General features: G+C 44.7%; 1 protein-coding gene across 1 annotated transcript; it reads left to right on the forward strand.

The window, feature by feature from the left end:
• Positions 1-2440: 2440 nt before the first annotated feature.
• Positions 2441-22852, forward strand: rnf217 (ring finger protein 217). Its single transcript, XM_061244025.1, has 6 exons — positions 2441-3895; positions 12604-12834; positions 14323-14487; positions 16334-16535; positions 18431-18502; positions 19559-22852. Exons 1-6 carry the CDS (start codon positions 2972-2974, stop codon positions 19636-19638), a joined length of 1674 nt encoding a protein of 557 aa, XP_061100009.1. The 5' UTR covers positions 2441-2971; the 3' UTR covers positions 19639-22852.
• Positions 22853-24726: the final 1874 nt, after the last annotated feature.

Here is a 24726-nt window from a genome sequence, read left to right on the forward strand (position 1 = left end):
TAGATTTCTCCAGTGTTTGAACAGAATATGGGTTTTATTGCGACTTCAACACAGTTCCCCATTACAGCTTGATTCAACTTGTCATTGAGATAGTGATGTGGTCCTCTACTGCCCTCTACTGTATGCCCTGTTTGTATGTCATCCATTGAACTTAGTGAAAACTCATTTTCAAAGTGGCCTTACTTTGTTTGTTTATAATAAGCTGATTATAATGTGTTCCATTGATAGTGAGCTATCGGACAGTTAATAATTTACATTTTTGGCATTATCCAGAGTGACTTACACAGACTTACATTATTGTTCATAACATCCACTTACAGAGCTGGATACTTACTGTCGCAAAACCCTGTCCATGGGTACAGCAATACTCCACATGGAGATCAAACTTACAACGTTGGAGATGTAAGCCTGGTTTTAACATGCTACAGCAAGTAGCCTACATTTCATCACTGCTTATGATGCCCATGGTAATATAAGACAAAATGAAACGACATATAAACTAAAAAATTTGAATAGAATAATTTTTAAAAAGTGTCATGTTTCAGTAATCAGTGCATGTAAGACAGCAGGAGGTAGGGTACTGTTCAAACACACACAGCAGGCATTAGTAATGGACTTTTCTAGTCGATAAGTATACCAGCAGCCATGCCACCCTGGACCCTTCTCATGTCAGTCTGCTGAAGAGGCGAAGTGTGGGCTTGGTGAGTAGTTGGATGGGAAACCACCTGGGAAAGCTGTTGGACCAATAGCACTCTTCCATTTGGACCAAGATAGAAGCCCAATGTCCCAACAGAATAATGTGCTATTGAAGGTGCTGTTATTCTGAGATGTTAAACCAATTAGGTCCTGATAACTATGGTCATTAAAGATCCAATGGAATTTCTGAAAGAGTTGGGGGGTTAATATTAGTACCCTGATCAAGTTCCCCCAATAAATAGCTCTCTACATTTGGCCACCCAATAATCTTAAACATCTGATTGGCTACACAATTCCTTAAGTCCTTACCCATAGTAATTCCCAGTCACTCATGCCAAAAGAAATGTGAATTCTCAGGCTACCTACGTGGTAAAAATAAAATAAATAGGCTATGGTGCAAATAATGGTCCACATTATAAAAGTAAACGGATATGTTTTCACATTAAGATATGGCCACATAGGATTTGTATAATGCCACTGAAGCAACATCTGTCATTTTCACTATGGTATTTTATTTGTTGTTGCTGTAACACAAAGTTCTCTACCTTCACTGTCTCCCAATCGACATTTATGTCACCAGTGTAAGAAATCTGTCTCTGATGCCAATATGACTGCTGGCCACAGATTCCCTGGATCTCATCATATTTACAATACATTTGGTACCCACTTATTAATGGTAGAATAGTGGCTGGGAGTAAGAGACTCAGAAATGCTCAAGTCAACAGATATGCCAATTCAATCACCACAGGATCGAATACACTACAACCTACATGATAGGTGTCACAGATTCACTACACCCTTTCTATTCTTGTGTAATTTATATACTTGTGTATTTTTGACAACTGCAGCCTGTAAATAAACATCATTTTCATCAAGTTCGGGGGACCTTCCTGTTTATTACACCAGGCACTTTGGCAACAGCGGACAAAATGTTTGATATAACGTCTCAAAGCTTTGCCTTGTTCAATCAACTTCTGGTAATTGCAATTCCAGACTATGTAAATGATGTGTTGACAGTTGCTCTTGCAGGGTTAATGTCCCCCAGTGTGCAACTCAATCTGGATCATTGGCCTGTTTCACCAGCAGCAGCTGCCCAGGGGCGAACGAGTGACAGACCTATAATTAGTCAAATTAGCCCATTCTGAATCACCCAGACATTCAGCTGATGTGGCCCCATTAACATAACATTACAGCATCTTCTTAATTACATTTCTAAACTGATGCACAACATTCAAAAAGATAATACAAAAAAATTAAAAAATTAAAAAGAAACATTAAAAGTATGCAGATGTGTGTAATGGGGCGATTTGTTTATGTTGGCCTATATTTAGTACTTAAATAATATGGATGAACACACACACACACACACACACACACACACACACACACACACACACAAACACACACATGAACTCTGAAACGAAAACTAGTCTTTCAAGATTTTCCAGTATCATCTACCGAGGAAATGAGAATATGATATGTATACAGTATGTAGCTACTGCACATAAATAGGTACAATTACAGAAATATTGTAAAACAATTATCAACAAGTATCACTGTAACAGCAACCACAATCATCGGCAGCAATCGCAATCTTAATCATATGTGATTCTCCAATGGCTTACCAATAATAAAAAAAAATACAGGTTATACAAGAAACATTAAGGACTACGCCTTTTATTGCGCGTATATTAGAGGTTATACAGAAGCAGTTGATTTCATGTTGCTACTAACGAAAGTAGCTGGTTCACCGGTGTCGTTACCTCCCTCCTTATTGACTCCCGTGATTGCAGGACGCCTAAGTTTTTCAAACTGATGTCTATTTGCTGAAGGTGTGCGTTGGTGTTACAGGCATCATTTGTTTACTTTCTCTGACAGCAACACGGCTGTTAGCTGTCATAAATAACAGACGGGCGTCCGTCTGTTGAGAAAAGTCCAAAAGCTACTCCACGGATTTATTTTTTCCTAACTGGGACCCGGAAGCAGAAGTACGATGTCAAAGATTCTCTACTGACCGTAAGAATATACTGTACTATGTGTATTTCGAATATACAGTTGTACTCCACCGTCGCTCTAAAGAAAGCTTCATTATGATAACTCTGTAGGCTGGAAAACATTTTTCTAAACAACCGGAACTCAGTAGCCGAACCAGGAAGACGCGAAGAATGCATCGTCTCTATGTTGATAAACAATCTCTAGTGGAGTTGCGTTCTGTTTGTTTGTGTCTGAAGTTGTAAAAAAGAGAGCCGTGTAAATGGGAAGTTAGACCTCGGTGATGGAAGATGAACCCATCTGTCTGATTTTGTGTAAGGAAAAAATGCCTAGCCTTGTGAGCAGTTACGACGGGGATTCTATCAGCAATGTGTCCGAACTGTCAGACGAAGTTGGAACACAAAGCACAGATTTTGCCCATGACAACAGAGAGACAAAAGTTATTATATCTGACACGGTTCTGGAGTTTCACAAAGATAGGCTGGAAAGGACTGGTAGCAAAGAAAATGCCGAAAGGGACATCGTTAGAAAACCAACAGCTGTGGACATTTTAAGAAGAAATTTCGGGACACCCAGACCTCTGACTAATGTTGACAGCAACCTCGCGGAAGAACAGAGAGACAATCAGGATGTCTCGGTGGGTACAGATCTTAAAAAGCCAGCGGACAGTCAGGAGAGAGGAAAGTCCATGGCGAGTGAATCGGAACACTGTGTTTGCATTGGAAATGAGCAAGTCGACTCGGAACACAAATCGGGATTAACGGCATCCGATTTGGATGAAGTGGAATTAAGTGAGCCGGAGGAAAACCGCGAGACCAAATCAGGAGGTGGAGACGACATTTACCTGTCTAAGGAACATGTTTACTGCACTGTATACTGTATCGCAAACGATAACTACAGGAGACAAGCCGATAATTTGGGAGGCCAAGTAGACTTCGATGGAGGGGTAATGACAACAGACGTCGCAATCCAGCCAGTCAAGGATTTGCGGCAGCAGGCTGACTTGGAGCTGGGCCACTACCCGGAACCTTTCACCCTAACGAACCTGATTGATTCCCGGACGTTGAGCAACTTTTATAACGGGGAATACAGTGTGTCAGTTGTCTTAACTTGTCGCATCTGTCTGGAGGACAAAAATATCAAGCCGTTACATTGTTGTAAAAAGCCTGTGTGCGAGGAATGTCTGAAAAGATACATCAGCTCACAGGTAACAAATCTGAAGTGATGCGACCCCCCCTATAACGTTCAGTATAATTGTTATGTTCAAAATCACGCCTCCGTCCTTTGTGTTGCGCTTTGGCAGCGTCAGCATGTGTTTTTCTTCTACACGCTATTTGTGCTTTGTCATCTGTTGTTGTGTAACCAGCTAGCATCTTTACATATAGCCTGCAGAATCCTGACAGTGCTGGGTAGCCTACGACATGGGATTTATGTTTGTGTAATGTGTTGCCTCACCAAAACAACGGTGGTTGAAAAGGCATGTGGCATGTTTTGTCGTAGCTTTTTTTGTAGTCCATCAATATTATCCAATATTGACATAACAGCTACGTATGCTCACGGAGCCCAATTAACTTAAGGTCTAAATTAAGGTCCGTGTGGACTTCTGAGACTTCGGGGAAAGTCTGGAGGATAGTGTAGGAGCATAGTGTTGGAGCGTCTTGTTTTTCTGCATGGACGTCATTACTTCGTACAGCTCTTTGTAGGCTTATGTCAGTACCTGCATATGTCGGCCTACAATATAAACAGTTTTTGGCTCGTGGCACGCATATATATTTGCGCCTGTTTCGTGAAATATATAGACTAGTACAAACAGAGGTATAGGATATTACATTACCTATATAATACTCTACCTTATTATTTAACACTCTAGGTGGAACTTACTGAGTAGTGCAAAATCTGCACTCTAATGTGGTTCATGTTTTATGAATGCTTTTATTGAATCTCAATGTTTATAGCTCCACTAAAGTGGCTCACAAGCACTCCCTGGTAGTATGCATATGTCAGCAAAACATTCACATTGTGCCGCCAAGGCAAGTTGGCCAGACTGGTGCATCAGAGACAAGCACATGGGCGGGACCAGACTGTATTGCGAGTTTGCTCTGTCTCCCTGCTGTAGCCTAGTGATGACAGCGTGTCCGTGGGAATAAGGAAAGACACGACGCAGCGACGGTGTAATTGACCGCAGCCATGGCAGAGCTCCGCCTTTCCTGGTCTTAATTAAATCGCACAGCCTCTCCAAACGGTAGCGTAGGCTACAGCCCGGCGTCGGCACGGAGCCCGGCTTCCTCCCATTGAGTGCTCAATGTCGCAATCAAGCGTTATTGTCTCGGCAGTGTCGTCCTTCATTTAAAACATTCCGCCCCTCTAAATTAGCGGACCCGGCCAATTGGCCGTTGTGTCCTAGATCGTCAGCAGACAGGGCCTGTCGGCCTGAGGGGAAGGCCTTGCCATTCTACAGTACCTGTGTCTTTCTAGCACGATAAATGTGCCGGTCATCGCAGCAAAAGACCAAGGATCCATATAAGCTGGGCTGCATTGCTGGCAGTGGCCAGCTAGGTCCTATAGTGGTCAACATTGCATTAAGGGGAAGCTGACTGTAGCCTACTTTTTGCTGTTGTGGTTTGCTTTTGAAGAAGTGTAAAAAAGAAAAGAAAAAAAACCTGTAAAACCGGTAATGATAACTGCCCGTTGGCAAATCATCAATTCAAGGTACACAGCGCTGGCTGTAGTTGGTGTGGGCTATTGGGGTTATTATGATGGTAATCATTGGTTTCTTTGTTCTTTCTCTCATTTTTATCTGTTGTGTTTGCTGATGCACTTCAGGTGAAAAGCTTTGCTTAAAGTGTGATAGCCTACAGCAGTGGTTCTCAACAGGGGCCCGGGGCTCAGGGCCCAAAAGGGGGCCTCTGGGCCAAGAGGGCCTTGAAATAATAGGACATCAAGACATGAGTACTTCTTCAGCTAAATGAATAACACAAAGTATATTAAATATTACCTTTTTGCCTTCTGTTGATGTCACAGTCACATCTTTGCTGTTTGCGATGAAATTTTTTAGTCAAAATGTTGAGTCACTTTTATGCTTTTATGGGGTTAAGTGCAATAAGTATGACAAACTGTACTTATTGCATGCACTTAAAGCAGATGAGTTGTCATCTTGAGGGGGGGGGGGGGGGGGGCACAGGGGGTTTTGGAAGCCATGACCAAGAGGAAGTCACAACCGCTCAGTTGCAATTCTTCGACCGTGGCTTGGTGCTGCCTGCCAAGCTCAGCGGTTGGTTGGAGCATTAGGTTCTGCACCTGAACGTTGTGGGTTTTGCTCCCCAGTGAGACACTAGCCTCACTCTTCATCTTGGCACCGGGCCTACGGTATGCACTGCGTCCGTAAAGTTGTGTGAACAGACTGCGGATTGCATCATTCTGTACTGTACGTGGAAGTCCAGGCACTAAACAGGATGCTGACTAAACCAGTGAGTAATAATAATTAAAGGAACCACAGTCTGAAAGTCATGGGATGATTATACCTGTCCCCTGTCAGGTTTTTGCTGCTTCTTGGCTTGGGCTCTGGGTGCGTTGGAAGAGGATTTAGCGGATCTTCGCCTCCTCCTCCGGGGCCTAGCGTGACTCGGGCATGCGGGGTTGACGGTGGCTTACGTGACATCATCATTACTGTGCGATGCGGCACGCTGATGGAGCTGGCGATAAACCAGCCTCAGCTCTGTGGAGGGCTCTGAGTAATCCCTTGCTGGCTGAATACGAACACGCACGCTGAGGCAGGCTGCGTCGCCACTGTTCTGCAGCCTCACTTCACAGGGAACCAGCCACAAGGAACCCTGTAATTCAATATAAGAAAGAACTCCATCTAGTTCAAGGGTTCTTTGTCGGGCAAAAAGTTTCAAGTCTGAGAGCTTTTACACTTCACGCCCATGATAGAGGGTTCCATAATGAACTGAAAACGGTTCCTCTATGGAGACAAGCCAAGGAACGCTTTATTTCCTGAGAGCGTTTGCTGCTATCCAGAAGTAGGTCTAAGTGTAGCTAAGTGTAATGCAGCCTGGAGTTTCGCATTACCCTACCAGCGCGATGACTGGCCTTTCACGGATAGAGCACTTTATCGATCATCCCGCTCCTTCTCCATTCTTCCTCCATTTGCGGGATTTCTTTGATGCTATCTTTAAAACGAATGTAATTACGCCGTACTTGATGTGGCGGAGGACGCCGTGTCACGGTCGGGGACCCCGAATTTCAGATTCGGCCGGGCTCGGACAGATGAAAGGGGTTCGGAAACGCGCGACTCTTTGAGACGAGCGTGTAATCTGCATGTCTTAAACGGAGCTGGGCGTGCGTTTGGAAAAAGGCACGCTTAAGAGGCGGTTTTTTTTTCAGCGGGCCGGACGCAGACGCGGCCACGGCTGTCTTTTTTCATCTCCTGTCTTGTGGTAATTTCCTTTTGATTGCCTCCGACTCCAAGCAACCCCGCTGGATGTGGGAAGGGGGCCTGGAGTCGGCGCGGTCGCCCGCCTTCTTCGGGGACATTAAAATATGATTATTTATGAATCCCTCCCCGGCTTCTCTGTTACCGAGCGCGGTATTCTTAGGTCGTGTGGCAGGGGAGCTGCAGTTGCCCTTTTACTGAATTGAAAGGAGAGTTCTGTCAATTTGCATCTATTTTTCCCCTTGAATAGCGCGCACATCGAGGCTGTGGTGCTGTCAAAGCTGGTTTAAGTTCCTGAAAAGCGCTGCCGTGTGTGATAGACTCATTGACCGGGGGATCATTCTTATTAGATGTTAAGTGGGGCCTTTTCTGTGGGGTGGATCTGTATTATAGGGGAGCGGGGAGGTCATTGCCCCTCATTGTGTGTGTGTGTGTGTGTGTGTGTGTCTCTACGCGTTTGTTTGTCTATATGTGTTTGAGTGTGTCTAAGCTTGTGGCAGTGGGCATATGTGTGTGTGTATGTGTCTATATGTGTTTGAGTGTGTCTCAGCTTGTGCGGGTGTGCATACGTGTGTGTGTGTGTGTGTTTGAGTGTGTCTAAGCTTGTGGGAGTGGGCATATGTGTGTGTCTGTATGTGTTTGAGTGTGTCTAAGCTTGTGGAAGTGGGCATATGTGTGTGTCTGTATGTGTTTGAGTGTGTCTAAGCTTGTGGGAGTGGGCATATGTGTGTGTGGTTGTGTCTATATGTGTTTGAGTGTGTCTCAGCTTGTGCGGGTGTGCATACGTGTGTGTGTGTGTTTGAGTGTGTCTAAGCTTGTGGGAGTGGGCATATTTGTGTGTCTTGTATGTGTTTCAGTGTGTCTAAGCTTGTGGGAGTGGGCATGTGTGTGTGTGTGTGTTTGTCTATATGTGTTTGAGTGTGTCTAAGCTTGTGGAAGTGGGCATGTGTATCTGTCCTGGGCTCTCTGCACATTTTTTTGTGTGCACATAATTACATGTACACTGTTGCACCCCAATTAGTAGATGTGCACCTAATGTATTGTTCCGGTTAGCACACATCAATCTTCATAAGGAAATGCTCATAAAATGGGAGCAGTGTTGAGCCCTGCTGCCTGTATTTTCACGTGTGTGTGTGTGTGTTTGTTGTTGGGTGGCTGCTCCACGTAGCCCGTTGCAGTGGCAGAGGTGTCCTCTCACACACTGGACTTCCCTCGCTCCTTCATCGGAGCGGTTAGCGAGCCCTCGGAGAGCCCGCAGTGGCAGATCTTTAGCCCCATAAAGGCGCGAGGCTGGGAGGGACTCACTCCTCGTTACGAGCGCGGTGGGACGCCATCTTCCTCTCCCCCGCGTTTATTAGGCCATCCTTCTTCTGCTGACACCCAGCCCTTTTATACCGGGCTTGCTGGAAGGCTGCTGTGATCTGGCAGAGCTCGTCTGGCACCGGGCTGCCCAATTAGACGCAGGGGTAGAGTTTGGTTCATCGTCGAATCGCGCCAGAGATCTCGTTCGGTCGGGGCTCGGCGCTGGAGCAGACGGCCTTGGCAGACCGTCGCGAGAGCGGAACGAGGGTAATCCCGCGACCTTCTGTCAGCACCTTGCCTCGCGCCGTTCAGGATTTTTAATTGTTTATTTATTATGCGTGCGATATAAATACGCGCGTTCTCAGACAGACCCATTTCGCCGCAGTGCAAAAGAAAGCGATAATTAGAGATGCGTTCTGCTCTATTTTTGGCTGAACCCAGGAGAAAGCTTCCCCAGGCTGCGGGTGTTATTTTGCATTTTGGATCCAAAGGTGTTATGAAACTCATCCACCTCCCTCCGGGTAGTAGTAGCCTTTATGTAGCTCTCCATTGTCTGAGGCTCGCTGGCTATCGCGTGTCTCTGCTCCACTGTGAAATGTGGTTCCACCAGCATGGTGGATTAGCGTGTTGGAGCCCCACCTCTGCGGGGTTTACCTGCTGGAGAACCGGAGCAGCGGGCGGGTCACGGCAGGACGTGGCGGTTACGCCTGACCGTTAGCGTGACCCCGCGGGGATCAGGCACGAGGGGCAGGAGCGGATATCCAGGGACAGTCCACCGGGCGGGGCTACGTGGGCGAGGGCAGCTGGTCGGCTTTCTACCAAACAGTCGCAGAACTGGCAGGAAACGCACAATATTTAGTGCGGAATGAATAATATCTTGGAGCGCTTTTTTTCCTTAAATGTAAGCTGTGAGTATGTATTGCAGGTGATCCAGGACTCTTGAACATCTTAGACGAGTTCATCTTTTAGACAATAAAGGTTTATCTTATCGTATCCTGTGTTAACTGCGGAGTCACGGCTCGGACACGAGAGGATGCGATAGGACGAGCCCGACGCCGTAGCTGCGGTGCGGTCATGTGACCACAGGGGGCGCGGTTTCAGGGAGATGATGCGTTGTTAGCATGCCAGTCCATAGGCTCCTTTTCTCTTGTGTCTCTTTAGCACCGCTGTCTTTACAAGGGTTTAAAGCCTGGCCTTACTTTGGTGCTAGTGGCCAACGTCCACAAAGTCAGAACTGTATATTTCTTTTACAGCAACTTCATTCATGTAATTAAACCTAACTTGTAAGCTGTAATGGCCCACACACATCAGCAGTTTCTTCCTGGTTTTAGTATCTAAAAGGCCCAGAAATATCACAAAGTCCATAAGCCTGTCTCCAGAGCCCTGTTTCCCCTCCCCCTCTGCTTCCTGTGGTTAGCTCTCTGTGTTAGCAACGTCGTCCGATAATCATCCTAAAATGTGCATACTTCTACCAAAATTGCGATTATTTTACTTGGATCAGTATGAAACACAAATCGAAAGCTCCAGGGTGATGTGAAAAGCTCAAAAACACAAAATCATCTGTGTGTTGGCCTTTAATTAAAATGGCTCCCATTGAAATGCTTGGCTTTTTCACACCTCTCTCTTAAATCTCCACTGCATCCATAAGTGGAATAGCAGGCTGCCACTGTAATGGCAGGATCCATTTTGCAGGTGTTGTGCTCACATCGAGCATCTCTCTGATGTGCATTAAGTGTCATTCTCATGTTAAAATAAGCGTGGGCTGCTGAATTAATTACAATAACATTCCATAGAGTGAGATTATGTAACATTAAATAGAGGCGTAGAGTCTCTTACTCTCAATGTTCTCTCTTGGGTCTGGCTGTATTCAACAGCAGGTGTTCTAATGTGGCTGGCTTCATTTGAGTCTATATAACACCTTTTACATACAGAGAGAGGGAACAGGAAGTGAGGTCACAGTCAGTTGGCTAATCTCACCTCCCCACTACAGTACACTGAGATTCTATACATGGCGCTTTTAAAACCGGGCTTTCAAAGCACTTTCCACCAACCTACAATAAAATAGCAGTTAAAATGAACAGATGCATATACTGTGAAGCATGGACAGTAAAAATTAAAATAAAAACAATACAAAGGTTTTTAAATAAAGGAAATAAAATAATAAGGCAAAATACAGTCAACTGACATAAATTATGTGGTCTTAGGCTAAGTGACATGCCCACATCCTGGTCTATGACACAGGCCTGCGCATTGTTCCCAGTTTAGCATTGTGGCTATCCTTGGCTATTGTAGCTGTTGTAGCTGTTGAGTCTTGTGCTGTGCTAAAGAGCCGTAGCTTTTGCGTGTTGCTCTCAGTATGTGTACCCTGCTGGGTGGAGCCAGGCCCTGCAGGGGGGTACAGGCCTGCGTCACTCGAATTAGGGAGTTTGGGAGTGGAAGCGGCTAATCCCGGCTTCTCCACCTGGCTATGGGAGGGGCACCCTGGGGCCGGCGTAGGCAGGGGGCTAAGCTCGGCACAAAGGAGGCCTTTGACTGGGACCCGCCGTGTGTTTTTCCAGTCTCGTGCCCCGTCCGGCCGGTGTGCTCGGGAAAGCAGCCGCCTGACGCGTGTATCACGCTAGTAACGCTCGTGAAATCGGGTGAGATGAAAGGCAGTTGGGCTCGGCCTCTTTTTACGCAAGCCGGTGTCACCTAATCGATCCAGTTGGCAAGAGCAGCCCACAAAAACGTCAAGACCTCTCCTGGCTCACCCGCTGAGAGGGAAAGTTTGGCGGAGTTTCCATAGGAAATGAACAAAGCGGTTGGTTACAAGTCTGTAAATGAGCAGAAAATGCAGTCATATATTGGAATCATAGTGATTTTAGAAATACCACGACGCTGCCGTGTGGCTTACCGCACAGAAAACCAGTTTAAACCCTGGATTTGCCCTTTTTCGTCATTGCCAAGAAGCCTGTGGCTAACAACAGCTAACACCATTAGCCTTTAAAATTAAATTGTGAACACCGCTTCTGCAACGTGACGCGGTGAAACCGAATGATTATGATCAACTAAGTAGTGTGGTTAGTTAGTCTAGGTAGTCTACTTTTTGTGGTTACGGATCATAAATGTAGTTGATGTGAGATTTAATAAAATGGAAAACACATCAAGGAGTGATACTCTGAGGAAATTGAGTTGTATCATCTGTTCACTCTGTAACTGGAGAGTACTCGTCCTTTTCGGTTTATTTTTGCCAATATACCTCTGCTGGTCTTTAAATATAAGGATTGAATGTCATTTGCTGACGTTATTATATATGAAATACTAAAATAGCTATTATCTATTATGGCTGCCTATTGAGAACAGTGGCCTCCCTTGGAAGGCTCTATGATGAGTTTCTGACTGGATCTATTATGAGATTTTCATCCCAAAAATTTGAAAATGGCCCACGGAATACTCTAGCATACCTTGCACTGACCCACTTCTTCAACCAGCCTTCCAGTCAAGTAACCCAGGATCAGTAAATACGGCACCTCCCTAGGTGTACTGAAACTAGGCTAAATAAACAGGTCGTGTAAGTACAGTATGGTATTTGCAGTGTACATTGTGTACACGTGTACATTGTTCAGTCAGATGCGTACATATCGGCTTCCCTAAGCTGTATTAGTTCTGTTTCTGCCATTGAGATTTGTTTATATAATAGTGCCCTGTCCTGTTCTTCCTCAGCTCAGTCCAATGTTCTATTGTCTACTTCACCTCACTGTCAAACCAGTATTCGCTCTTCCTAGGTTGTTTTTCTGAGTCACTTCGGTGAGAGTCAGCTATGGTCAGGAGTCAAAATGTCTTCACAATGACATCACAATGCCCGTTTTTCTCATCATTTTGTTCATAAGGCCTGATTTACTAAGACCTCTAGCATGTGCAAAACTAATAACAAGACCAATGATTGGTCATGGCATTTGTTTTACACCAATCATTGGTTGGGTTGTTAGTTTTGTGTGTGCTAAAATGGTTTGCGTATCCTAAAGGTGTTCGTCAACCAGGACCTTAGTGTGAAATATACATTCTCATTGGTCAGGTTGAATAAACATCTAGGCCATAGTGTTCCTTGTCCTGCGTTCCACCAGCCCTGTCGGTTGGCGTCTAGGCCTGTCCGTTGAGCGGTGTGTAGGCGGTCCTTTGAACGTGCTCTTTCCGCTCCCCAGGTGCGCACGGGCAAGGTGGACATCGTGTGCCCCATAACGGAGTGCAGCGGGCACCTGGAGGAGAACATCATCGTGAGCCACCTGGCTAGCGAGGAGGTGGCCAAGTACAGGTACTTCCTGGAGCTGGGCCGCATCGACTCCAGCACCAAGCCCTGTCCCCAGTGCAGCCTCTTCACCTCGCTGAAGACCAGGAACCTGCAGACGCCCAGCAAGGCTGAGCAAAAGTATAAGGTGCGCTAATCAGGCGTGTGACTCGCTAACTGCTAACTTAGCATTTATGTTAGCATGTAGCTTAGCATATATCTTAGCATTTAACATAACATTTAACTTAGCATGTAGCTTTGCATTTTTTATATCTTGTGTACTGCATTTGTTTCCTTTTGGCCGTGGGTTGACGTAAGTGGTACACATGTAAGCATCAGCAAAAAGTTTAAAATTCAATTGTAAGTTAATGAAAACACAGATCCATCCATCCATCCATTAGCTTAACCTGCTTATCCTGAACAGGGTCGCAGGGGGCTGGAGCCTATCCCAGCATACATTGGGCGAAAAGCAGGAATACACCCTGGACAGGTCGCCAGTCCATCGCAGGGCACACACACCATTCACTCACACATTCATACCTATAGGCAATTTAGACTCTCCAATCAGTCTAACCTGCATGTCTTTGGACTGTGGGAGGAAACCAGGGTACCCGGAGGAAACCCACACAGACAAGGGGAGAACATGCAAACTCCGCACAGAGAGGCCCCGGCCGACGGGGATTCAAACCCAGGACCTCCTTGCTGTGAGGCGGCAGTGCTACCCACTGCACCATCCATGCCGCCGAAAACATAGATGCATACCTAAAAACAGATGCTATGACAGTGACACCCATTTTAGTCTTTTTGCACACTTCAGTACGCTGCACGAATGCCAACCCGTGCTCTTGTTGTTTGTTCTGCTGCAGCTGATTCGGTCTCAAGAGGTATTACATTTCAGTGCAGCATGCCAGTAAAATAAAGGATTATATTCTGTATACATGTCCTGCACTGTCCTACATTCTGCTGCCTGCACAGTTGTAACTGTGGTCCTGTGTTAGCTGACACTGATGCCATCGCACAGTCGCTGCAAATTATACGTTATATGTTTGGACATGGTCTTCATATCAAAGCATTTTACCGAATTACCAAAACATACAGCTATTGTCTTTGTCCAGAATAACCATGTACATGGCTATTCTGCTCTCCCTCAAATGCACTGTTACACAGGCTGTCCGGATGTGTCCGTCACAGGGATGAAGACACTCATATCCAGTTTCAGACGGTATTTCATGAAGCTGGCTGAGAAAAGCTATTTTCACTTTAGTCAATGTTCCATGTTTGAAGGGGTTCTGGGTTTTACTCAGTGCAGTAGTCGAGCTTAGTGAGTTAGCCAGCGAAATACCCCCCTGGTGTTTGTTGCTGATCTTTGTGTGGAGGGGATGGCAGTTTCATGTTTTGTTTAACCCAGTGGTTCTCAACCCTGACTCTGTCGGTCCGCAGTGCTGTGCTGCTTGTTTTCATTGCCGCTCAGCTCTTCATCGATCGGTTAAAGCAGCTGATTACGCAGTTAATTCACCTCCTCTGGTTTCATGGGCCTGAAAGGAAAACAGAGACCAGCAGTCGCCGTGCTCTGCCAGGATCGGGTCTGGGAGAAGCTGGTGTAACCAATCTCACGTTGCGTTCTTGCGCTCGACAGGTCCAGTGCACCAAGTGCCAATTCGTGTGGTGCTTCAAGTGCCACGCCCCGTGGCACGAAGGCCTGAAGTGCAGGGACTACAGGCGCGGTGACAAGCTGCTCAGACACTGGGCCAGCGTCATCGAGCACGGCCAGAGGAACGCCCAGAAGTGCCCCCGGTGCAAGGTGGGTTCCCCCCCCCCCCCCCCCCCCCTCCGCTGTAGTGGAACTGGCCCAGGAATTGAGACACAAGGAAGAATGGAAAACACCATAGGCCAGCATAGGTTCAGAATCATTTACGTGGGAACATTTTACTTGACTCCCTCACCATAAGTCTGACATTACACTGTCATACACATGACAAAACAAAAGATCACATAACAGATTATGTAAGTATTCCATCTTCTGACAGTACTGTCATAACCTTTGCTGATAAACGTATGACCATTTCATATTGACTGACATCATCTGTTGTGCAATCTTGTGACAGCTGTTATGTCATATGTATGACAGTGTTACATCAGCCTTATGGCGAGGGGTTCAAATAAAGTGTTATTCTTATGCTATGCCAGCACCACGGGTCCCCGGAGACTCTGTTTGCAGAAGTCTGCCCGCTGGTCTGTGAGTTTCTCTGTTATGGGCTGTGAGTGTTCAGTTTAATCAATGGCCAGTGCAAGGTTTGTGTAACTATGGTGATCAACAGTCATGTGTGTGGACTTCAGTCTTCTTGATTTATCTAACCGTTGCAATCCTGCATCTGGAGGTAGTTGTTTGTTGTTGTTGTCTTGACTTTGGTCATCCTTGATGGATTATTGGCTTTTCTTAATAAGTCATCGTGTTGGTGCCTTCTGTTCTGTTGTGCTACATCGCTGCCTGCATTTTATCCGGGGTATAGGGGAGCGGGTGAGCTGGACGAAGACTTTTTTTAGGATGAGCAGAACACGGCAGACTGTTTTATAAAGAGCTTTTAGAGAGCAGAAAAGCATAGGATTGATTAGGTGTTTGCGGGATGGGTCACTGAGGAAAATACTAGATTCCCCTCAAAAACGAGATGTGAAAACATCTTACGGCTTACCTTGCTAATGAATACAGAGGTAACTCGCAGAAATTGCTGACTGTGATCACGAGATGGGTTGTGTGAACCTGGAGGGGACAAGAAGCTCCTGTTTCTGTTCCTTGATATTTGAATAAAAGGTGTGACGCACAAACTCTGCATTAGCTTTACAGATAGGACTGCTGGGCTTTTGGCAAATACTCAGCACCGACAAATACTCATCTCAGACAAATACTCAGCTTTTTTGACAAAGCTGAGCCTGCTTATAAATTAATCAGCATTTGCAAGAAGAATCCCTCTATTTGTAGTCAACATAGTCCAGGGGTTTCTAGTCTCACTACTCAATTAGTGAGAACATTTTCTTTGATTTAGCCCTCATGAAATATAACCTGACATACAGTCCCCTCTAAAGGTATTGGAACAGCAAGGTCAATTCCTTTATTTTTGCTATACACTGAAGACAATTGAGTTTAAGGTCAAAAGATGTACATAAGATGACAGATCTGAATTTCTGCTTTTTTAATCTAGATTTGTTAAAGAAATTACAACACGATACGAAGGGTGATATGTTCTAGGTCGCTTAACACATCTAGGTGTAAATTCCAGGAAATAGAAGCTGAAATTCTGAACTCTTCTCTCGTGTTCATCTTTTCATCTCAACCTCAAATGTATTCAGTGTATTGCAAAAGCAAAATAATTGCTGTTCCAATAGTTTTGGAGGGGACTGTATGTTCAAATGTCGAATAGAATTTTTTTTTAAATCATGATGCAGTGCATGTGTCTGGCATTGCCTTGTTGTTTGACTGGTTTGAATGTTGACAGGAATCATAGTATATGTAGTATGTTATTTTTTAAGTGTAACATCAGGGCCAGGAGTATGGGAGGCTCAGATGTAGTATGTCTCTTTTGGAGATGAGACGCTTGTGATCGTGGCGGTGTCGGGACTGAACTCTACCCTCCTCACTCTCGCCCTCTCAGATCCACATCCAGAGGACGGAGGGCTGCGATCACATGACCTGCACCCAGTGCAACACCAACTTCTGCTACCGCTGCGGGGAGAAGTACAGGCACCTGCGCTTCTTCGGCGACCACACCTCCAACCTCAGCGTTTTCGGCTGCAAGTTCCGCTACCTGCCGGACAAGCCCCACCTGCGCAGGCTGGTGCGGGGGTCTGTCTGCGGTGAGCTAACCTCCTCCTCAAACGGGGAACACGTGACGCATGTGAAATGGATTTGTGCTCGGATGGATTTAGCAAGTGCGTATGAGTTAAGCCTTTGCCTTTTTTGCTGAGGTGTGGGAGTTTTGGTCGAACACCTGTCCACTGCTCAGCTGTTCTTTTTTGGGCGGCATGTGGTGACTAGCGGCTTTGGGAGTGTTGTGGGGGTGGGGGGCGTGGGTAAGAGTCATCAGATTTGCAGCGCACCCTCCCCCACCCAACCTCATCTCACCCCCTTCAGCTGACACTGCCTCTCTCAGGCCAATGGGCTTCTAGTCCCCACCGCCCATAAATCCCTCTGCCCGGCAACAAGCCGGGAAAGCTCTGGAACGGATTCCGTTTTTTCTTTTTTTATAATACAGTTGTCACTTTAATTCTTTTTCCTGATCAAAATTGCCTCGTAATTTTAGGTTTCCATTAAATAATAGCGAGGAAAATGGCCACAAATATTTGGAATTCTTACTTGCTTTGTGCTTAGTGGCTGTGGTTGGAAATGCTTAATATATACAAACAAACCCCGTCCCTGGTATGTTTTACTTGGTGAACAGGGCAAGGTTCTGCCTGGAATGTTATGTTTGGCTCTTTTTACAATCGGGTTAACTTTTTCCGCTTGCAGACTATGTATTGAGTGTCAGAAGATGGGTGTATTAGGACAAAATGTCCGCCGGATGAAGGTGTGGCCAGTCTGAGCTCAGCGGCCATAGTCTAGAAGATGAATGTATTAGAACAAAATGTCCGCCGGATGCTGGCCTGGCCAGTCTGATCTCAGCGACCGTAGTCTATAAGATGAGTGTATCCTCACAAAATGTCTGCCTCCTCGCAGTACAGTGCGTTTTCCTCGCTGGTCTGAGCTGTTTCCATGCCATTAGCTTTACTCAAGCCTGCGTTTTCACACGTTGTCAGGCCTGACATGCAGCAACATGCAGCAACCTGCTGTGTGTCAGCTGTCCGCCTCTCTGCAGGAGGGGATTGGGTGACACACCAGTGGGGTGTCGCCAGAGGCACAGGAGGGGGCCGGCACGGGTTGGGGGGGTGGGCACGTACACCGTGTTAATCAATCACACGGAGGTCATACCATGTCATTTCCCACTCTGAAATACACATGAGAAGACATAAATCAATCTGTCTGAACTTGTAAATTTTACATTTTAACGCATTTCAGAAATACATGAAGAACCTTTTGTTGTCATTTCTTTATTTTGACGCAGCAGAATTCTCAGTGTTGCATCGACTCTTGACAGTTTTGATGAGTGCACTAGTTGAGTTGAACTAATAGTTCTCTATTAGTTGATTTTACACTGAACATTTTGTTATGCAACTGAGCCTTAACCTAGCATACTAGCTGAGGATTGACTGATCACACCTCTTTAGGTGTGATCAGCCTGTAATGAAGTTGCATGTCCATTTGTTTCATTAAATCTCTTTTACAAGAGACCGGGGGCCTGAAGTTAGCTGGATAACTGCACTGAGTTAAATCCGAAACACTCCCAAATCTGGAACATGGACTGAAGTTGGACTGGACAAGACTGGACATGGACTGACCATATTTGGGAGGGTTCTGGGTCTTACTCGGTGTTATCCAGTTATCCAGCTAATTCAGTAATGCAGAGCCCTGGTTTGTGATACAGCCCCCTAGTCAAGAGGGGCAGCACAATAAATCATTTGAAAAATGATTTGTCAAGGGACAAAGTGTCAGTTCCTGCTCTTGGTACCTGGAATGTTGGCATAGAATAATACATTTAAAGTACACAGATATGATGGTAGAATATCAAATACGGCCTTGTAAATGCTAATGTACTGATGATTTAATCTATGGGTCGCCCAATGAAATGTGTTTTACTCTCTTTTTTCCCCTCTAGCAAGTAAAGTTTTAGTGGCGCCCCTGGTGATTGTCCTTGTGGTGGCGTTTGGAGCCGTAGCCCTGGTCATAGGTAAGAAATCGACCCCTTCTCACATAATGTGCGGTAAATGAGCAAGCTAACGGACGCCATTTTGTGGGTCTGAGAAGTCCTCCTGGAGAGCTGTAACAATCATATTTGTACAGAATGTACTGAGAATACTGGATATATGGAATTAGGCCTTCCATATTGTATAAGCCTTTCATAAGGATGGCCAGTCAGATTATATTTCTGCATTGGCCAGTGCCATTGCTTGGATTACTGTAAAGCTACTTATATGTTCCATAATAAATTATAAGCTGCTGTACTGATTTGTACATGATTCTGGTGGTGAATCAGTGTATGATGCCAGAGAGGCTAGTTTTATTCATTTTTAGAACAATATGTTTACTGAGATTTGGGGATCACATTCAAAATCAGTCCAAAAGGCTGCTGATTTGATCTTTTTCTTTTGCAGTTATTTGCATTATTTGCATTTTTCAGTTTGGCCTGTAGGACCTAAAAAGATTTGTATAATAAAAAAACGTGCATTAACAGAAAAGACGAGTCGGAAAGGAGACGGTGGTTTGAGGCTGGGAGAAGCGAGGTTATTTCTTCAGAAGCTTGTTTCCTTCATGTGCTGAATGGTCAGTCTGGCCTGGTTTGCATGCGGTTGATCTGATCAGTACAACAGCTGCCTCGTCAGCATGACATCTCATTTGTTTACCACTGCAGTAGCTGCTGAATTTGTTTTCGCACCTGGTTTGTTCCATGAGCTCTCTCTCTGTTTCCCACTCTCCCTCCCTCTCTCCTTCTTTCTCTCTCTCCCTCTCCCTCCCTCCTTCCCTCCCTCCCTCTCTCTCCCTCTCCCTTCTCTCTTTCTCTCTGTGCTTGTGTCTGTGTGTGTTTGTCGCTCTATCTCCTCCTTGCTCTGCCTCCTTCCGTCTCTCCCGCTCTCCTTCCCTCCCTCTCCCTTTTCTCTCTCTCTGTCTCTTTCTCTATATCTCTCTCTCTGTGTTTGCGTCTGTGTGTGTCTCTCTGTTTCCCTCTGCCTCCCTCTGTTTCTTTGTCTCTCTCTCCCTCTCTCCCTCCCTCCCTCCCTCCCTCCAGGCCTCGTAGCTTTCCCCGTCTACTATGTCTGCAAAAGGAGGAAGAAGCACTCTCAGGGGACCAGACACTCGCTGTGGTGAAGGAGCAGGCCCGGGGTGGAGCCAGAGGAACCGGGAGGGAACCGTAGCCACCAAATACTTCCCCGCCCAGGAACCAGGGAGCTTCCACGACCACCGCCCTCTCTCACTCGCTGACCACAAGTCCAATTATTTACCCACCGGACACGCCCGCCCCCGACCACGTCGCCTCATTCTGGTCCAGCGACCGTGCGGTCGAGCTCCGATGCGAGGCGGCGGTCTCGTTCTCCGGTGGCGGTGTTCTCGGTCGTACACGAGGACGCGGCCCGTTCGGTTTAACGTAATTCAATTCAGGAAATGGAGCGCTGTTTGGGTCGTGACTCGGAACAGGCCCTTAATGTCGCATGAGTATTTTCTTCCTGTGCGCTTCCTGAATTGACTGCGCATTTCCTGAATTGACAGCTCTGGATGTTTGCGATTATTCACAGATAAAGAATTCCAAATGCATGACGTCTGTGAGAATCAAACCTTATCGGCTTGTGGGCAAAAAGGATGTAGCCTGATTGCAGATGGTGAACGTTCAAATGAATAAGGGTATTTCAGCAGGGGATACTTCATCCTAGCAGGAGTCTCAAAGGAATGCTGTTTTGTTGTTTTCCATGCCTGAGATGGGTTGTATGTAGTGAAGGAGAGTGGAGAGAGTGGGTGTAGTATTTATCTGTTTTTACTGTGCTGTCATGAAGCAGAATGTCTGATATGGCCGGTCACATGAATATTTTTATTTGGGCTTTCCTACTCAAACCCCATCATTGTGCCAACTCCCCCCCTCCCTGGCAGTAGCACCCTTGCCACGGTTAATGTAAAAGCCATTTTGCCATGGAAGTTGAGAATTGAGAAAATAATTACAAGCATTAGCTCTTGGTGTCGGTAAACATTGTTGATAAATTTTGACAAATGCAGCCAAAGCAGTTACCTGCAATGGTATTTCCCAGGTAAAAACATTTTAGTTATTTAAAAAAAAAAAATTTTGGTCAATAAGCGGGTTATACTCAGGGATTTTATGGATTGATATGCACCTGTTCCTGAAAAAAAAAAAAACGATAACATTTTCCCATTGCTGTATCTAGAGGTTAACTTCTAGAGAAGTGGTTTGGCACCGACGGAAAGGCGTGACATGGTGGCCACCTGAAAACAAGGCCCGTGAGATTGTTCCTCCTCCAGAAAAGACTGCTTTTTCCAGGCGATATCAGGTGGAAACACAAAACATGTTGGAAACACAAATAACTGAACTTATTTATTCTTTAAAAATCATCTACTTGGACATTTTACTTGTTGCATTTCATCCTCATATGGGTCAATTTTAAATGTAATGTCTTCTCACTGTAATTACTGAAAGCATTATCCTTTGGCTTCTGCATATAGCCTACACTGGAAAAAAAAAAAACAGTGATCAACCATCTTCACTCTGACGAAGGAAACACTATAGATAGTTACTTATTTTAGGAGCTTTTTAAAGTCTTTGTGAGACTTCTGGGTAGAGGATTTGTTTGAAATGGGTGATAGTGTCAAATTTGCTGCGTTACACTGCATGAAACATTGACTTTCCCATAGTCTTCCATACTATAAACCTGTGATGCAACTTAAGCAACTGAAATGTATCATTTACTATTTCTACGTGCGAGTATCTTTTCTGTCCTGTTTACACAATTCCTCATTTCGCTACTGCCACATCAGAGATTTCGGTTCCAATCAAACGTTTCTTCAAAAATCAAGCACCGATATTTAGCAGGTTTATGGCCTTTATCGCCTTGTAAAAAATAATATTTTCCTTGTGTAATGCCGTGTGCAAGAGAACTGCCCATTTTCTAGAAAGAGCTGTATCACAAGCTGACGTCCGCACATCGTTCTCGTGGGTGATCATCAAAGGTAGTACATTTGCATACTGTAACACACATATTCAGTTACTGCTGGCTAACATTCAGAAAAAAACACATCAATTGTATCTCAAGTGACAATCAGAAACTTTCTTATTTCATAGTTGCTTTTGGGCAAACTCTTTCGAGTATTGCAGATATTATTACAATGTTATTTTATTTCCAGCATATAATCATGACTGGATTGATCAATGTTTGACCTTAACCTTAGCACAATATATGCAGGCATTCATTTTTTGACAAACATAGTTTGGTGAGTTTGGAAATGAACGGAAAGTGATTTGAGAAAGAGATTGTGCCATCTATAATTCAAGGCCATTGTTTTATAATGGAAACGCTGAAATGGGAGGGGTTTATTGGGGGAAGCAGTGTCAGCACTTTTTCCCTTTCGGACTATAGGCCTATACACGGTTTTATTTCAATCGAGAACATGATTGCCAATTGAAAAGTTTTAACTTTTGTAACTGTTCTCAGGGAATGTTGTAGCTGTACGTTCTGTTTCACATTGCTCTGGTTCTCCTTGGATTTGAGACGGAATTAGAATTTACGACGAATTCAGGTTTTTCAATATCTGTTCTGTCTCCAAGTCACTTTATTCAGAGTTTAAAATCTACTTCCTAAATGTGTTTATTTACATTTAGTCAGGGGGGCTGCAGGGGGGTGATACTATTTAAGCAGTTTATTTTCAGTTGACCGAAAATTGGTCGACTGGATACGAAACTTTACAATGGAAAATGCAGTGTTTTGCCGTTTACAGCTTTGCTTTCGGATATGTTACCATGGTTTTTCAGCTGACTCGCTGTGTCCAGGTCAGCGGAGGCAAACCAGCTGTGTTGAATTATACGCTAGAAGTACTGCACGTGCCATTGTGGCCTGGTTACAGAGATGCGCTGGTGCCTTTTTCAAAGACAATTAACGGGATTTACTTTTGTGTTGCTATAACACCTGTACTTTTAACTGTCGAGAGAATTTGATCTCTAGTTTAAAATGTAGCACAATTAAAACAGTCGGTTCCTACAAATCTACTTGCGGTGGTCGGATACACCGTAGTAGATGTACGAATTGGTTCTCTACACATTCTACTACTGTATTGTACGTGACATAACATCAGTACAATGTATGTTACTACCACCCGATGTTGAGGTGTGTATTCGTATGTATGCGTGTTCATTTTTTAAATGGCTCGGTGTATGTACTCTGCCGTTACTGTTGTATGTGGTTCTTCAGTGCTGCTGCACTTTACCCTCATGGAGTTCATGTAACATTTTGCAAACCGCAACTACGTGTTGGTCATGTGTAATTGCGGACTCAAGTTCATTAAACATGGCTGGCTGAAAAGCTAATTCGACTCGTGTATTATTATTATTATTATTATTATTATTATTATTATTATTATTATTATTATCTCCCTTTGACTGAGTAACTGAGCATAAGACTCTGTAAATGATGACTGCATCACAATCACTGTTAATATAATTATTACATTTAACGACGTGTTGTTCTTTTATAGGAAACTCCGGGGACCCTTGTCTCTGCAATGTGTCATCCTGTTTCATCATGTGTTATTTACCGTGCACCACTTTTTAATATCCTTTAATTTAGTCCCAAGTGCCGTCTATGTGACATGGCACCTTTATTAACATCTCCCTTGTCTGCTGTGGGCAAATGGATTCTCTGGTCATGTGATCTGTGGTTGAAGTCTGTTTCGCTGCTGCCTGACGCTGGAGCAGCTGAACTTGCTGATGATGTCACTCTGGGCCGAGGAGTAGATGGAGCCCTCAGCTGCTGTGGCATGAGGCAGGGCACAGTCCACACGGACTTCATGACATCACTGCCTGTCGCCATGGCGATGCAAAATGAATGTTATGCAGCGTGCCAGTGTGGTAACACCGTGTGTTTGTGTCCGTGGGCATGCGTTTGGGAGTGTGTGTGTGTGTGTGTGTGTGTGTGTGTGTGTGTGTGTGTGTGTGTGTGTGTGTGTGTGTGTGTGTGTGTGTGGAGCTGCGTGTGAGCTTTTCTTTGTCTGCAGTTAGTGGCTTTATCGTGTGTTTAGACAAGCTCTAATCTAAGAGATTAGCAAAAACAAATGATTAAATACTCAGTTTTCAATATAAAATGGGAGAGAGAACGTCTGTAAAACATACATTTGTTGAGACCCTCTCTCCCCTCAGGAACCACGAGGATATGTGTGCAATATCTGAATTCATCCCAAAAAGTTTCCAGAGACAATAACCTGAGTCAACTACATATAGCAGAGCCAGGTCCTTACCTTCGTGCTCCATGTAGCTATTTAATCCGCTACACAGTACTATGTCACGGTTAAAGAAAACAGATTGCAGTTTTTTCATTAGAATTGCTGGTCTACTTCTTGCTAGTCAGGCAACAACAATTATCGGTGAAGAAATTTCAACAAGAGGGAAGTGCCAGCTTGCCACATCGCAAGTGTATCTGAGTGTATCTGGTCCCGATCGATGCGAACGTCCTGTTGACAGAAGCCATCCGTCACGGTTCAAGGACAGCTCTGAACTTGCCACACTACAAACGCTGACAGTGGTTTGGACAGAAAAACAGTCTCTGCTATCATGAATATATGCCTTCAAACACAGTTTAATCCCAAGGACAAATATTCGCTCAGTCAAAAAAGGCTGGCGGTGTATGTAAATCAAAACAAAACAGACAATCCATCACGGGGGAATTGGTTAACACAGGGACGTTCTCTGTGTCTGGGTGAGGTGTAATCACAGCCTTATTTCAAATCATTTTATTTCAAGCTGGAGGCAGAGGGAGAGTTCAATCTGTGTTACATTTATTCATTTATTCATATATTCATAATTTAATATACATATATTGAATTACATTATGACGCCTACCTACATTTCATTGTTTATTGTTTGTCTATGCTGGAGATATCGTATTCAAGATTTTTTATCTGGATCTACCTGTAGTGTTTATGTACCTATAGTTACATTATTCTTACTGTACCTATAAGCTACATTATGACAATTATCTTAGCCTAAAATAATAATCAATGGTGAGTGAAGACAGTATAAATGACACCGCTACACAATTTGTGGCTTTTTCTTAGGCTCCGCAAGATTTGTCAGATACGGGTACACTGGAAGAAAAACAATGTTTTTTCTGAGGCAAATGGATGCAATAACCACATTTGTACAATAGAGGGGGTAGTAACTTCAAAAACAAAATATTTGCCGAAGCG

The sequence above is a fragment of the Conger conger genome, chromosome 5 (assembly GCF_963514075.1).
Source record: "Conger conger chromosome 5, fConCon1.1, whole genome shotgun sequence".
In the NCBI taxonomy this organism is placed as follows: domain Eukaryota; kingdom Metazoa; phylum Chordata; class Actinopteri; order Anguilliformes; family Congridae; genus Conger; species Conger conger.